A 14,579-nucleotide genomic window follows, 5' to 3' on the forward strand; every position below is an offset into this window, starting at 1 on the left:
AAATTTCCAACCGGGACTTTCCCCATAGAAGCTAAAGGCGACTCGCGGATGTGTTCTCACACTGCACGCATCCCCCGTGGGTCCCCTGTGTCACTACCTTGTGTGTTTCCTTGTAGGCCCAGCAATTCTACAGGCTCTAGGCTTTGTGTCTAGTCAAGACGTGGTTCTTATACCACTTTCTTAATATATGGTTTGGTACGCCCCTGGGGCTCAACGTCTATTGTGCTAATTTACTGTGTGATATTAAGTGTAATGTATGTTCTTTTGCCTCTAGCCTCATAAAGAGGCTAGTAGGGTGTATTTAGAATAAATAGATATATTTTATATATACACCTGGTGTGGTCCTCCTTTCATTTGGTCATCCATGAGATTATTGACTGGTAAAACATTCTACGTTACGTTCCTTCAAGACTTAGCCTGAAGGCTGCTCTCCATAGCTACCGCTAGGATAGCTTTCAATAAAGGTTGTCTTTAACCTATCACCTCTAGAGGGATGTTTGGACTGGTGCAAGGTGCCCACTATAACTTGTGGACAGCATATGCCAGGTCAACTTCTCACATTTAGGAGTACCCAGATTACTGTGGAGTATTTGAGGAGGGACAGCACGTTGAGGAGATGCATTTGAGCCGGTCGGGTGCTCTGTTGATTGGCTTGGTGGCAAGAGGCGCTATTGTGCTGATATGCGAGAAGGTGTGTTTGCAGGTTCGGCAGGCGCAAGGTGCAAGGGTATTCTTTGGTATTGCTAGATGGCAGGCGGAGTGGCATCCAGTATTGAGAGCAACGAGGGTGCTGGCATCGTATCGGTGGCGTGTCCTAGAGGCAGGGTCCCCGGTGCTGGACGTTGTACAGGGGCAGACAGATGCAGACGGGCTTGCCTTTGGCGCACCAGTGGCACGCCGGCTGTGCATGACCGCACCGCATCTGCCATTAAGAAGTACTTAAAGGGAAATTACACTGGAGGGGCGAAGATGCAGTGGATCACTGTGGCAACGAGGGAGAGGACAGGGAAAAAAGAAGTGAAAAAAAACACAGGAAAAACAAGGCCAAACAAAGCAAAGATAAAAGAAACAAAGGTAGAAAAGCAACAGAGAAGAGCAGAAAGATGCACTGGAACACTAGAAAAAAGGGATAGGAGGGCAGTCAAGCAGCAGAGCAGTGACACTCTACCACTGGACCACCAGGGATGAGCCGCAGGCAGGAGCCTTCAGGTTGTGAAGGGACTCAAACACCTGACCTCCATGTCAGAGGAACCAGCAGCAGCAGATGGGGACAGCAGCAGCAGCAGCAACCAAATGGCACATTGCTGTTGGAAGAGGAAGTCCACTAAGGGATAGTCCCCATACATCCAAAAGCAAACTAACAGGGGGCAAGGAAAGGCAGCACCACCCTGTTCTCTCTTATGATCTTATAGTGGCGACTGAATTCCATGTTCCCCAGTGAGGAACGGCAGTTGAGCTGCTTGCCCAACGGCCTGGGCCCGAACTGGCCCTCGTGCCCCTGGCACCCGCTCCACCAATGTCCGATCTCAGTGACTTGAGCCAGTTAGTGGAGTCCCCGTCCAGTCTTGTGCGGTGCCCTCGGTGATGTAGGTCAGCTGCAGTGCAGGGATTGCTCAGGGGACAGAGTGCGTCACCCACAGGTGCAAGACCTGGCCCGACGCGACTCAACCCCCTGGCCTCCTCCTCTATGCGTTCCACCTTCTCCTCACCTGGACATTGACAACAGGACTTAATGTGCTGCACTCTCACCAAATCTGTGATTTAGCCAGCAGGAGCCTCAGCCAGGCAGGATTTCACAAGCCTGTTTACAGCAGTCACCGCCAAGTCCACTGGGGAACCTCCTGATGCAGGTGATGCAACAAGGCCCCATTGGGCGTGAAGTGGCAGCACTTCCGTCACACAAGTTCAGCCCAGCTCAAGTGCCTCCCCCTCCACAGCGTCCAGCCAGTGCAACAACCCACCGTCCTGTAATGCAGAGAGGCTCGGCCCAACATTGGTAATTTCCTCTGTGCACCCCGGTGTAGTGGTGGCACATGGCATGCGATGCAGACCTACCTACATTGGTGTTCAGGAGCACCTCTACCGTTCACAGCTCCAGGGGACACTAGGCGTTCTTTTCACACAGGTCAGCAAAGTGTCTCCATGCGACCTGCCAGACTTCACCACCAAGTTAGGGGAATCAGCAACACCTCAATGTTTACCGACACGGCCCAGTAACCCCCAAGCACCTCTGCCTCCCACTCTTGGTCGAGGCCTCCGGCTGTCATGATATTGCAAGGACACTATGAAAAGTGATGCATCACTGGTTTTGTGCCTCTTTTCATAAATGTAGCCCTGAATCTGCATTTCCTCTTCCCTTGGGACTCTGGCTGGTCATCATGGCTGTTGGGGACTTTGGGGGGGTTGTTGATCTGTGCTGCACTTGGCACTGCCTGCTCCATGCTGCATTCCATTGTTTTTATATTCTTTTTTTCATTGGAGGTGTACCTATAGGCTATTTTTCCTCTAGAGGCAAAAAAAAGTGACGTTGGGCTGACTAACTTGAGTTTTTTTGCTGCTAATTGGCCTTTTGTCACTTTTCTCTCGCTAACGTCAACGGTTGGTGGCCCTCGACCCTGTCGTCCCCCCTTTCCACCCAACGCGACCAGCGGCAGGAACCCTGGACCTGCGACCCTCCACCGCTGCAACTCCACTTCCCTCCTCGCAATGGACCTTGGAAGGAACAACAACTGCCAGTAGGCGACACCAAACACCACCCACAGCCACTTTCCCTGCTGCCAGTGCCGCTGAACCTTTGCCTCCAACCACACCACCAAGGCCATTGCCCCCGCACCATACTCAAACACCTCTGAAGCCATGAGGTGCATCTTCCTCAATGTGCGTTCCCTGCACAAACATGCCATAGAGATCTGGAACTTCCTCTACACCCTCTCACCAGACGTCGCCTTCTTTACAGAAACATGGGCCAACGCCTCCTTTGCCCCCAACATCGCCAACACCATCCCTGATGGCTACAAAATCCAGAGTAAGTACCTCCCCTACCTCCCTGGAGGAGGACTCGCTATGGTTTGCAAAAGCTCCCTCCGACTATCAACCTCCACTACCACTGACCCCTACACCACCTCCGAACACCTCCACCCCAGCCCTAGAACAACATTTCGCTGCATCCTCGCCTACAACCTCCTCGACCCCGCGCCTCATTCGCCACTACCATCGCCGACCTCATCGCACCCCATGCCATCACTTCCACGGACTACATACTCCTTGGAGACCTTAACTTGCACCTCGACAACCTCAACAACCCCAACTCTGCCACCCTCCTTGAGAACCTCGCCAACATCGAAACAGATTATCACCAGGCCTACCCACAAGACAGTACACACCTTCAACCCCATCTTCGCAGGAGGGAACAACATCCACTTCAGCCACACCACACAACACCCGTGGACAGATCATCACTGCGTACATCTCCACGTCGACAAACCTACGCTGTCCAAGCCTGCACCGTGCCCTCCATGAAGGAACTGGAGCAAAATCACTCTCAACCGTGACATCCCCGCCACCTCGTTTGATGCCAGCCTCGCAGCCAAAGAACTCCACAGATGGATATCCAACTGCGCAGATGAGCTTGCAGCCCTACGTATTCCCAACAGACAGTACCCCAGGAAGGCCACCTGGTTCACCGCCGACCTCCAGGAATCCTGACGCACTAGCAGACGTCTCAAAAAGTACTGGAGAAACAGCAAAACATCAGAAGACCACACCACCTACAAGAACGCCATGACGAAATACCACCAACGCATCAGATCCACTAAAAGGACCTTCATCCATAACAAGATCCTCACCAACTCCAGCAACGCCAAACAACTCTTCTGCGTCATCCAGGAATTTACCCAACACCCCAGCGAGACCACAGATATCACCCCTTCCCAGGACCTCTGCAACAAGCTTGGATCCTTCTTTCATCTGAAAATCAAGGGCCTTTACAACAATTTCAACGAACAGAAAGCTGACTCCGAAACCTCCTCCCTCACCAGCAATGCCAGCCAGCCCATCATCTCCTCCTGGACCCCAGTCACCACCGAAGACACCTCGTCGATCATGAAAGGCATTCACTCAGGAGCCCCCACCATCACTCCCCAACAGCAAAGCACCATCAATGCCACCTTCAAGACCGGCAACTTTCCTGCTGACTGGAAACGCGCAGAACTCAAACCCCTGCTCAAGAAGCTCTCATAGACCCCACAGACCACAAGAACTACCAACCCATCTCCCTCCTCCCCTTTGCAGCCAAAGTTGCTGAGAAGACCATCAATACTCAACTAACAAGAATTATCCCAATCCGGATTCCGTAGCAATCACAGCACCGAGACAGCTCTACTCGCCGACACAGATGACATCCGCACCCTCCTTGATCAGGGTCACACCGCAGCCCTCATCCTACTTGACATATCGGCAGCGTTCGACACCATCTCCCACCGCACATTCACATCCAGACTCCACGGCGCTGGCATGGAAAGTACAGCCCTCTACTGTATCCGCTCATTCCTCACCGGCAGAACCCAAAGAGTCAGACTGCCACCCTTCCTATTCGAACCCACAGAAATGAACTGCGGAGTACTCCAAGGATCGTCGCCCAGCCAGGGGGCCATGATATGCCCACCAGAAGATAGTCTACCTTTGACTTCCAAATAGACCAACAACGAAGCACTTGGGGCTCCGCCGCCGCTCTTGGATGTGCCACCAGAAGGAGAAGCAGGGGAGCGCTGTCGCACCCTCTGGGGAGTTGCCCACAGGGCCCATCCTCTCCAACCTTGGTTCCCCATGAAGTAAAGTCAGGGTTGCACTGTTGCGGTACCTGTGAAATGGCCCCCCATGATGCCAGAGACCTGGAACCCCCCAACTCTGGGCCCACTAAACAGGAAGCCAAGGAGCACCATAGCGCTCCTGTAAACATATTCCTGGGGCCTGAGACCCCGAACTCTGGGCCCCACAGAAGCGGAAGTCAGGGATCCGCTGTGCTCCTGTGAAGGTGAGGTGGGGCCCAGGACCCTTTGCTGGGCCCCAGTGCAAGGAGGTGGGAGTGCCGTTGCACTCCCACAAGGCCCCGCCTAACCAGCTGCACCCTCCAAGTCTGCCCGCAGGGGCGGTCAGACCAGAATGGAAAGCAGGCTTCGTGGTAAAACACGAGGGTGCTGGTCTGTGGGGCAGACGGCGAGAGCAGCCGGGGGTGGGCTCCCCAAGCTGCTCTCAAACTTACCTACACGTGGGGTGCCTGGGTGAAACTCAGTTCCCCCAAGAAGGGCGGATGTGGCGTGAGGTCACCATCGAGGCAGCGCGGCTCTCCCTGGAGCAGTGGGAGAGCCGCTACTCAAATATTCACACAAAGTGTGGCAAGCACCTCATAATGACTTGCAGGACATAGTGAAGCCTGCAGGGAAACCTGTTTGTTTCAGCGTGTGGTGGCCCCAGGAGGATGGGGCTACTGAGATTTGCTCACAAAGGTGCAGTGGGAGCTGCAGGAGCAACGCAGACTCCCCATGCACAAAAGAGGAAAGTTCTCATCCTAAGTACTGGAGACTTGGGTTCAGCTATGTTTTGAAGCTAAATTAATGCTAGACTGTTAGTTCTACAGCTTGGTGCTATTGTTCAAGGCTACACAGGGGTGTGAGATAATGAATTGGGGATGTCTTTGGAGGGATACCTTGGGTGGAAAAGTGTAATTGCACTGATGGTGTTTTCATGTAATGTTGTTCCTTTTTGGGGACTGGAAGTCACATGTGATATGTGAAATGATAAGTAATTTGGGAACATGTTGCTAGGCATTCCTGCCAGGGTGCCTTGTTGTAATTGCAGCATTCTGTGAGCATAAATGTGACTTGATTGACTTGCATTATACCTGTTATCAGATATGATAAGTTCTGTCATTGTAAATAATGCCTAGACATTTATTCTCGCTACTGCGTTAGTTGAACAACCTGACTGTCAGACACTTAAGTGTGTAGACTGTATGGTCAGTATGAGATGCTAAGCCAGGTTTATGTGTCACTATGGCAGGTGTTCCCATTATAAATGCTTGTTGAGATAATGGGGTGGGCCAACACTGGGATGGTGCCAGTGGGTGGGGCCCTCGCTCCATGTTATGGTCAACCCTCTGCATTTGGGAGCAAGATGATGTTCATACATGTGGGTGGTGGACCTAGACCCCTTCCTGCGGGAGGGGTGGGGATGTTACACTATGTCAAGAAGTATTTCCAACAGCTTAGGTATATTTGTAAATTGATGCATAGTACTGAGTAGTGTGTGTGTTTAATAAATGTAATCTCTTTTTAGAAAGCAACATACAGACTGGACAATCAATTATTGAGTGTTATTTCTGCATCCCTGTAAAAATGATTACTAGCCCCCACCACCTCCCTTGAGTAAGCCTTTAACTGCTCTGCAACGCTACCCTCTGTAAGTCAAGCGCTACAATGGGGTATTTGGTTCCCAGTGAAGGACAAATGTAGACATATTGTTTGTGCAGGCCTCACAAATAATGCCTCATTTTCTGACAGGTAGTTATGGTATTTGAATGTACGATCATCTGGCACCCAGGTACACCTACCAACCCAAGATATTTCTGACAACTGGACACCCAAGGTAGTCTAATGTGGTGTATGTGAAAAACTCTGTTTTCTTACTCAAAATACCCTGCCAAAATTAACTTTGGAGTGTAATCACAGAATGTTCTGTGTTCTGGTGTAAATACACTTGCTGCACCATTGATAGAGGCACCCCGGGCACACTCCCTCTCCCTCTTGCCATCTCCCCTTACTCACTCCTTCTAACCCACTCACACTGCTTTACCTACTCCCTTGCTTTCACTTATTCATACTCACACTCACTTATTTATTGAGTTTCACTCTTCCATTCCCATTAACACACACATTAAAATAACACACTGTCACTCAATCTCATTCTCTCCTCAAACTCTCAGAAACACACTTACACTCACACATGCTCAAAGAAACAACACAGGTTTTCTTTTAGATTCTTCTTTACGTACCTTTCTTACATTTCTGGCAACTCCGAGGCTCCATGGCAACAGCACAGTAGGAATATGGCTCGGTACTTTGCAATCAGCAAGCCATGATCCCTCAAGATTAGCCAGGCAGAGCAGCAGGGCCAGGTTTGAGAGATATACCCACCTCAAGCCCTCTCTCAGCTTTTTGATAGGACTGGAAGCATAGCCCTATCAGAAGCTGGGACAGTGCTGGAGATCCTGCTCCTTCTCCTCTGTCTGCTCACTGGCCTCAGGGATGCACTGATGTGCACCCTGACAGCCCCATTTTAGCAGATATACTGTGCTACCTTGTAAATTAGCAGTATGTCTTCTAAATAAAAAGGATTGTGCCTGTCTGAAGGGATAATAGTTGAATTATCCACAGAATGCTGTTTTTTTTAACAACAATCTGCAGCTGGACGATTGCTCACCCCCTTCAGCCCCCTCCTCTTGTCATTTAGGAGCGTGTTGGAGATGCCAAGAGGGCTGAACTGTGCACAGCAGAAGAATTCTTGTAAAAACAAAAGTAATGTTTGCATGAACACTGGTAAATTAAATTATGACAATTGTAATATTTAATTTAGCAGTGACTCTGTGGCTGCTCACATGTGGCAGAGCAACGCCCTAAAGCCCCTGAAGAGGACCTGCCCCTGCCATTCTCCAAAAATGAGTGCCAGTGGGACCTAACGGCAAGCATGGGTTCAACTTAAGCAATTTATTTATTTATTCCATTTATAGAGCGCATGCTAACACCAACAGTGTGTCCCCGCGCTGAGACTCTGAGCAAGGTTCTGGGGTGAGAAGACACGTCAGCTGCTATACAGTTGATCTATGTATGATCGGTTTTCCTATTCGACCTTTTTTTTTCAAGGGCCATTTCTTTAGTTGTTTGCGGAATCTGATTTCACACGTCTCTGTTCTCAGAGTTATTGGAAGGATGTTCCAGGTCTTGGCTGCTAGGTATCTAAATGAACTACCCCCCCCCCATCCTGGCTCTGTGAATTCTTGGTACAGTGACCATAGATTTGTCCCTAGATCTTAAAGTCCATACAGGGGTGTGATGGGTAGGTAGTGGTCGCAACTATTTTGGGCTGTTTAATGTCAAAATTCGGTGGCAATAACACATTGCCTTGACAAGCACTCTTTTTTCAATTGGTAGCCAGTGTAGTCCTACCAGTGCTTTCTTCATACTGGCTTTTTTTGGTAGTCTAAGCACCAGCCGGGCTGTTGCGTTTTGAACTCTGTAATTTTTCTAGTCCTTTCTTTGTGGCCCCAAGGTATAGTACGTTGCCGTAGTCCAGTTGGGAGGTGACTACGGCATGTAATATCATTTTTCTAGCTACAGCTGGGAGGAGATCAATGATCTTCCTCAGGGTTTTTATGGCTTCATAGCATTTTCCGTCCACTTTCCTGATCTGGTTGTCAAATGTCATTTTGTCATAAAACCAGAACCCTAGGTTTTTAACCTCTGCCTTGGGGGTGGGTACCATGCCTAGAGATTCGGGCCACCATGCGGAGGACCAGATGGTGGGTGCCTTACCCACAATAATTACTTCCGTTTAATCTAAGGCAGTGGTTGGACATCCACTCTGCCACCTGCGCTAGACATTCGGAGAAGAGGATTGCAGCCTGCTCTTTATTTTGGGACAGCAGTACAATCAACTGCGTGTCATCCGCATAGGATACGATTGAAACATTATATTGCTCTACTTGTTCTGCCAGCAGAGCCACATAAAGATTCAAAAGAATTGGGCTCAGGATTGAGCCCTGTGGTACTCCCTGAGCTAGTGGAAAGCTCTTCGATAAGTGTGTTAGTTGTGACATTCGAAAACTACTTCCGGAAAGGAACGATGTCATCCATTCCAGTGCCCTACATCTGATGCCACAGGCTTCAAGTCTTTGTAGAAGTAGTTTATGGGATACAGTATCAAACACCGCACTGAGATCCAACAGGATCAGTGCGGCCGTTTGTCCCGTATCAGCCTGTTTCCTCAATTCTTCCGTTGCTAATAGAAGGGCTGATTCTGTTGAGTGGGCCTTTCTGAAACCTGACTGGGAGGGATGTAACAGGTTATTAGAGTGGATGTGTTCTGTCAGGTGTTTGTTAACAATGTTTTCCGCGATTTTAGCTACGAAAGGAAGTAGTGAGATTGGACGTAGGTTCTCTAGTACAGTGCTAGCAATAGATGGTTTCTTTTTCAGAGGTTTTACAATGGCCTGTTTCCATTTGGCGGGGACCATACCTTGTTGGAAGGAACGGGAGATAATTTTTGAGATTTGTGGCATAATCACGGTTGCTCCCTCCATTATTATACCTGGTCGGGCTGGGTCCTGGGGTGATCCCGATTTTATGCCCTAAGCTGTAGCTGACAGCTCTATAAGTTCTGGGATACAGAATTCATCTAGAGTGGTCCAAGTAGTGTTTGTTTGGTTGATATAAATTTGGCTAGTACCTTGTCTGGCTTCTGCTGGGAAGGAATCATATATTTTTTTACCTTCTCTGAGAAGAAAGCTGCAATCTTATTGCAGCTCTCTACAGAGGCTTTAGTGTCATCATTATCTTTTGGTGTTTTTAGAGAATTTAGGATAGAGAACATTTCTCTCGGGCGTTGTGGGCTTTCTTTATACTGTCTGTATAAAACGGGCATCTGGATTGCTTGATTGGTGAGTGATAGGCTTTTAATTCTTCCCTATAGATCTCTTTGGTATGGCTACAATATTGCTTCCTCCATTGATGTTCAAGTTTCTTACATTTTGTTTTTGCTTTTTTCAGATCGTCACTAAACCAGGGGGCAGTTATTTGTTGTATCTTAGGTATCCTCGTGTTCCAGGGGGCTATTTTGTCTAGTGCCTCTGTAATCCACAAATCCCACTCTCTATTTGCTCTATCAACTTCCTCATCTAATATGGGGGGGGTTGTTCATTAGAGCCTGCTGAAAGGTGGTGGAATTGAAAATATTCAATTTCCTGGTGGTAATCGCCTTTATTTGTGAGTGTGATTTTTTCCTAGAGAGCGGTGTTTTAAAAGGCACTAGTTGGTGGTACGACCATGGTATAGGCCATGGTGTCTCCACCTCTAGTTCTGTAATATTAGTAAATATCGGGTCAAGGATATGTCCTTTTTGGTTTGTAGGGTGTGTTAATTTTTCGTCCAAATTTAGTATTAGAAGATCTTTGCAGAGTGCATCAATATCCTGATTCAGCCTATTGTCAAAGTGTATATTCAAGTCTCCCAATACGATTTTTTTTTATATCTTAGGGCGGGGGATACTATCTTCTCTTCCAGGTTTGCTGTAAATTGAATCGCTGGGCCTGGCGGTCTATATATCAGAAATCCAGTTAGTGTCTTCTGCGGCCCTGATCGTGAAGAAGAAAGCCTCACACTGTTCTAAGTCAGCTTGTTTTATTTCACATTTTATGGTAGATATATGAATTATGGCAATCCCTCCCCCCCACTTGACCAACCCTATCTTGCCTTACTAACCTGTACTCTCTTGGAATGGCATCCACAATGTCTGGCGTGGAGTTTTCGTTAAGCCAGGTTTCCGTTAGGAATAGGACGTCCAGCGATCTTTCTTTTAGCAGATCGTGGATCTCATGTTTGTGTCTGGCCATTGATCTACAGTTTAGGAGCGCCATTAGAAGATTGCGTCTGCTAGTCTTATTAACTGCTCCAGTAAAAGATATATTGCAGTTCTTACATGTGGGTATTTCATACTCGACCGATATTTTATTCTTGCATTCTTCCTCCATAGGCCTAGATAGTGCCCTTAACTCATCTCCTGAGTAGTGAACCCTGTCTTGTAGCTCAAGGTCAAAAAGGCTAGGGGTCCTGGCCTCTGCACACGGGCTTGCCTATGGCGTGCCTTCGGCGCGCCATCGGTGCGTCCGCTGCGTACGTCCGCTGCGCGGTCGCCTGCACATTGTTGTTATGTATGGTCGCGAGCGTAAGGCTCCTCCTCTGCCACTCCCACCAGAAGTGAGGTGCTTGCAGCCCTGCCCTGTGCTTTCCTCTGCCACGCCCTCCACACAAACGGCACACAGCCGAGGTGGACCGTGGACAGTGAGTCAGCCAGGAAGTGAAGGTAAACTGTCCCAATTGCCTGCTTGTGCGATTGAAGTCTTTGCGCAAATTTAAACACAACCTTTGTTTTACACAGATTAAAAACGTTGATTTTAAAAGCAAAGTATCAGCGCGCGCCTCTTACATCTAGTTCAGAGGTTTCAACGCGGTCACCTGCACACTGTCGCTTTGTATGGTCGCGAGCGTAAGGCTCCTCCTCTGCCACTCCCACCGGAAGTGAGGTGCTTGCCTCTTACTTCTAGTTCAGAGGTCTCCAGCTCGCCTCCCACTGCCACCTTTGTTTCAGGAAAACGCTCAAAGCTTTTTTTTTCTCTAAATTTTATCTGCTGCCCTTCCTGATGCTTCTCTTTTTTATATCCAAGATATTCTGGGTGGATTCTCAAGAAATTCTCAAATCAGTTAATCAATTAATTAAAGCTGTGAGTAATTTATACAAATTTTCACGTTACTTCTATTTGTTACATCACAATGGATCAACCACAAATGACATTTGTTCTTGTTCTTTATTAGACACAATTCTGGCAATGCAAATATGTTCCAAGGTACATTCACTGTAACAAAACTCCATCGCCTCTTGTGCCAGCAAGCCAGATCATCCACTTCCTGGAAGAGCCGGATGGCCCTTGTTTGATTTGTAGCCCTGCGGCGGCTCCACTCTCTTCAAGTGCATCAGGGATGGATTTATTAGGACTCCTCCTGCTAGCGCATTTTGTAATCGTGTGATATTGCTGCTTCACACAGCTGTCCTTTGAAGTCTAATTCTACTGTAAAATCCAGATCACGCTGCAGGAAAGAGAATAAAGCATCATTTGTAAACATGGTAATGTTAAGGAAAAAATACTTTTTGTTAAACTTAATTCTCTGTCTTCATCATCATTCATTCTGGTAACACATTTTCTGCCAGGCGTCGGCGTCGGAATAATATGTTTCACTGTTTCAGGTGTTTGGATGGCAAATCACATATTATACTCGAGCTTAGAAATATTGCCTTAGTGAACTGCTTTCTGCAGGACGGCCCTGGGACAAGGCGTGTCAGCTGTTTTGTTTTAAAATTACTTTCTTAAAGTAATGTGCTCAAAATCAAACGGGGCTGGACCTACCAGTGTCAAGAGAAAATTTTGTTGTGGATTTCAGGCAGTGGCGGGTGGTAGGGAACGGGGTTTGCGGTGTTTAAAATATACATTTTAAAAAATCACCTTTTGCGACTGCTGCGTCTCTCCTCCGCTACTCTGCGCTTCCTGACTCCAGCCAGGAAGAAGCTGCACAAAGCACCCGGCACACAGGCTTTCCTGAACCAATCATAACACTGCAATGCAGCGTTGTGATTGGTCTGAGCGCACTGAATCAGCGCCCAGATCAGGACAGGGAGCCTGTGCATAATCCCCACCATGCTGTCCATTAGAGCCTGGTGGTGAAGATGCAAAATGCACATAACTGCTTGACCGGCCGAAACGTACGGCCAAGCAGTCATGCGCACATAGAGGCTGATTATGATGCGGCCGGAAAGGGCTCTGACTCTTGGTTGGAGCATTTAGAGCCGCATCGTAGTGGTCTGGTCGGTTTACTTTATGACCGTCTCATTGCGATGAAGGCAGTCCTAAAGTAAACCTGCCGGATGAACTGCACCTCCCATTTTCCTATAAAAGCACGCATTCCGTCCGGGTTATGGCCGGAATGCATGCTGCCAAGGTAAAATGTAGAAATGTACCCAAACGGTGTTCAGTCGTATCCTAATGGGGTGGTTGGGACCACCGACCGAGTGTTGGTCGATCCCATGGCCGATGTGGTGTCGGGTGGAAGTGATTCCACCCAACATCGTAATGACCCCCTTAGTGTGCACAGTCCATTCCTCCTCCCACTCTTCAGCAACCAAAATAAAACAATAATAACCTCCGCCATAGTGGAAGAGCCGCAACTGAATTCAGGGCTCTGTTTTGCACTTAAAATGTATGTTTCACTCCAGTGGCGCTAAAATAATTTTTAGAGTGGGGTGCTGCCATCAGTGTCACATAACTGAAATCCTAAGCATCACATAAAGAACGAATGTAGTAAATGAGCCGTTACCATTTAGCAGGAGAGTGTTAAGGGTGTGGTTTGTAGCCGGTGGAGCAAATTGTCACAAATACATTACTAAAGCATGGTGTGGTAGCTTAAAATGATTTATAAACAGCAAATTTTCCATCGAAATGAGACTATATTTGCACATGAATGCAGTTTTGCTGATAAAACTATGTAGAACACAAATGTCAATCCATAGAAATCATGTTTTCACGAAATAATCATAATTTGCACAACAATAATTAAAGTATCTTGATTTCTTTTGATCCTATTAACAATATTTGTTTCCATCATACTTAATTGTTACAAAAAAGTGCTTTGTTTGTACTTTCCTAACCGCTGATGCATTTAAAAATGATTTTACTGTACATTTACAGGTATTGAAATGTTGCTGTGTTAAAAATATAAATTCCTGCAGCCTTTCTTTTCAGAGTCCCTATACTCCTTCACAAATGCCACATAGTTCACTTTACAAAATCCTCTCCCTTTGCAGTCACAGAATGAAAAGTAAACACCAGTCTCCATGTTAACCCGTTGACCAAGGTGCGAATTCTGCCACAGTGCGGGCTAATTAATGAGTGGGTGGGGTTCGGATGGCCCCCGGACATCCTCTGCACACGCCTACTGTGACGTCGGGCGGCCGGGGGCCGTCCGATGCATGGAACGGGTTAAACTAAGTAACTATTTGTTGGAAGACATAGCCTGACATTTGAGAGGGTTAACCTGGTGAAGATGTCGGTATTGCCTAAACTGACCTTCCTTTTTAGTGCGGTCCCTCTTATCTTTCCACAGGATAGTATTAACAAAATTCAAGGGAAGATAGGCAGCTTTATTTGGGGGCAGAAAAGCGCCAGGCTATCCTGGAAGAAACTACGAAGGAAGTTGTTGAAAGGTGGCCTGGCACTTCCTGACATAAATTTATACCTATTGGCTTTTCAATTTAAGGGCATAAGGATGCTCCTCTCCATTCCGCTAGAAACCCCTTGGGGCGGACTTTTAGGGGAACTTGTGTTAGCGGAGGTTGGTAGTGGGCAGGTGGGGTTTTTATATAAGTTTGGGGCTCCTAGATTTTTCAAGAGGGTACACCTTAAGGTTTTAAAAGCGGCCTAGCAGATATGGTACAAACTAAGGCGTACCTGGGTTGTTGGTTATTTTTCCCCACCTGCACCCATCTGGGATTCACCGGGAACTCCAACTTGTTTGGGTGATAGCTTAGCAATCCCGATTAGAAGAGTGGGTGTGGAGAGGTGGCTGGATCTTGCCAACTCGAATGGGGTTCTCCCCTAGGAGATACTGTCAGACAAGATTGGTCCTGCGTTTTCAAGATTTAAGTACCTTCAGTTAGGGTCATGGTTTGAGGCAGAGGCTGGAGATACAGTAGGGAATTGGGAG

At 47.8% G+C, this 14,579-nt stretch overlaps 1 protein-coding gene across 1 annotated transcript in view; it reads right to left on the minus strand.

Moving 5' to 3' along the window:
- Positions 1 to 11,613: 11,613 nt before the first annotated feature.
- The window catches only part of PRMT8 (protein arginine methyltransferase 8), a 793,591-nt gene continuing 790,625 nt past the window's right edge, over positions 11,614 to 14,579 (minus strand). The window contains exon 10 of the mRNA XM_086921504.1: positions 11,614 to 11,912. Coding sequence (XP_086777630.1) covers positions 11,829 to 11,912 — 84 coding nt within the window. The 3' untranslated portion in view covers positions 11,614 to 11,828. The remainder of the gene's footprint in view (positions 11,913 to 14,579) is intronic.

Source organism: Lissotriton vulgaris, chromosome 1_1 (assembly GCF_964263255.1).
Source record: "Lissotriton vulgaris chromosome 1_1, aLisVul1.2, whole genome shotgun sequence".
NCBI classification, from domain to species: domain Eukaryota; kingdom Metazoa; phylum Chordata; class Amphibia; order Caudata; family Salamandridae; genus Lissotriton; species Lissotriton vulgaris.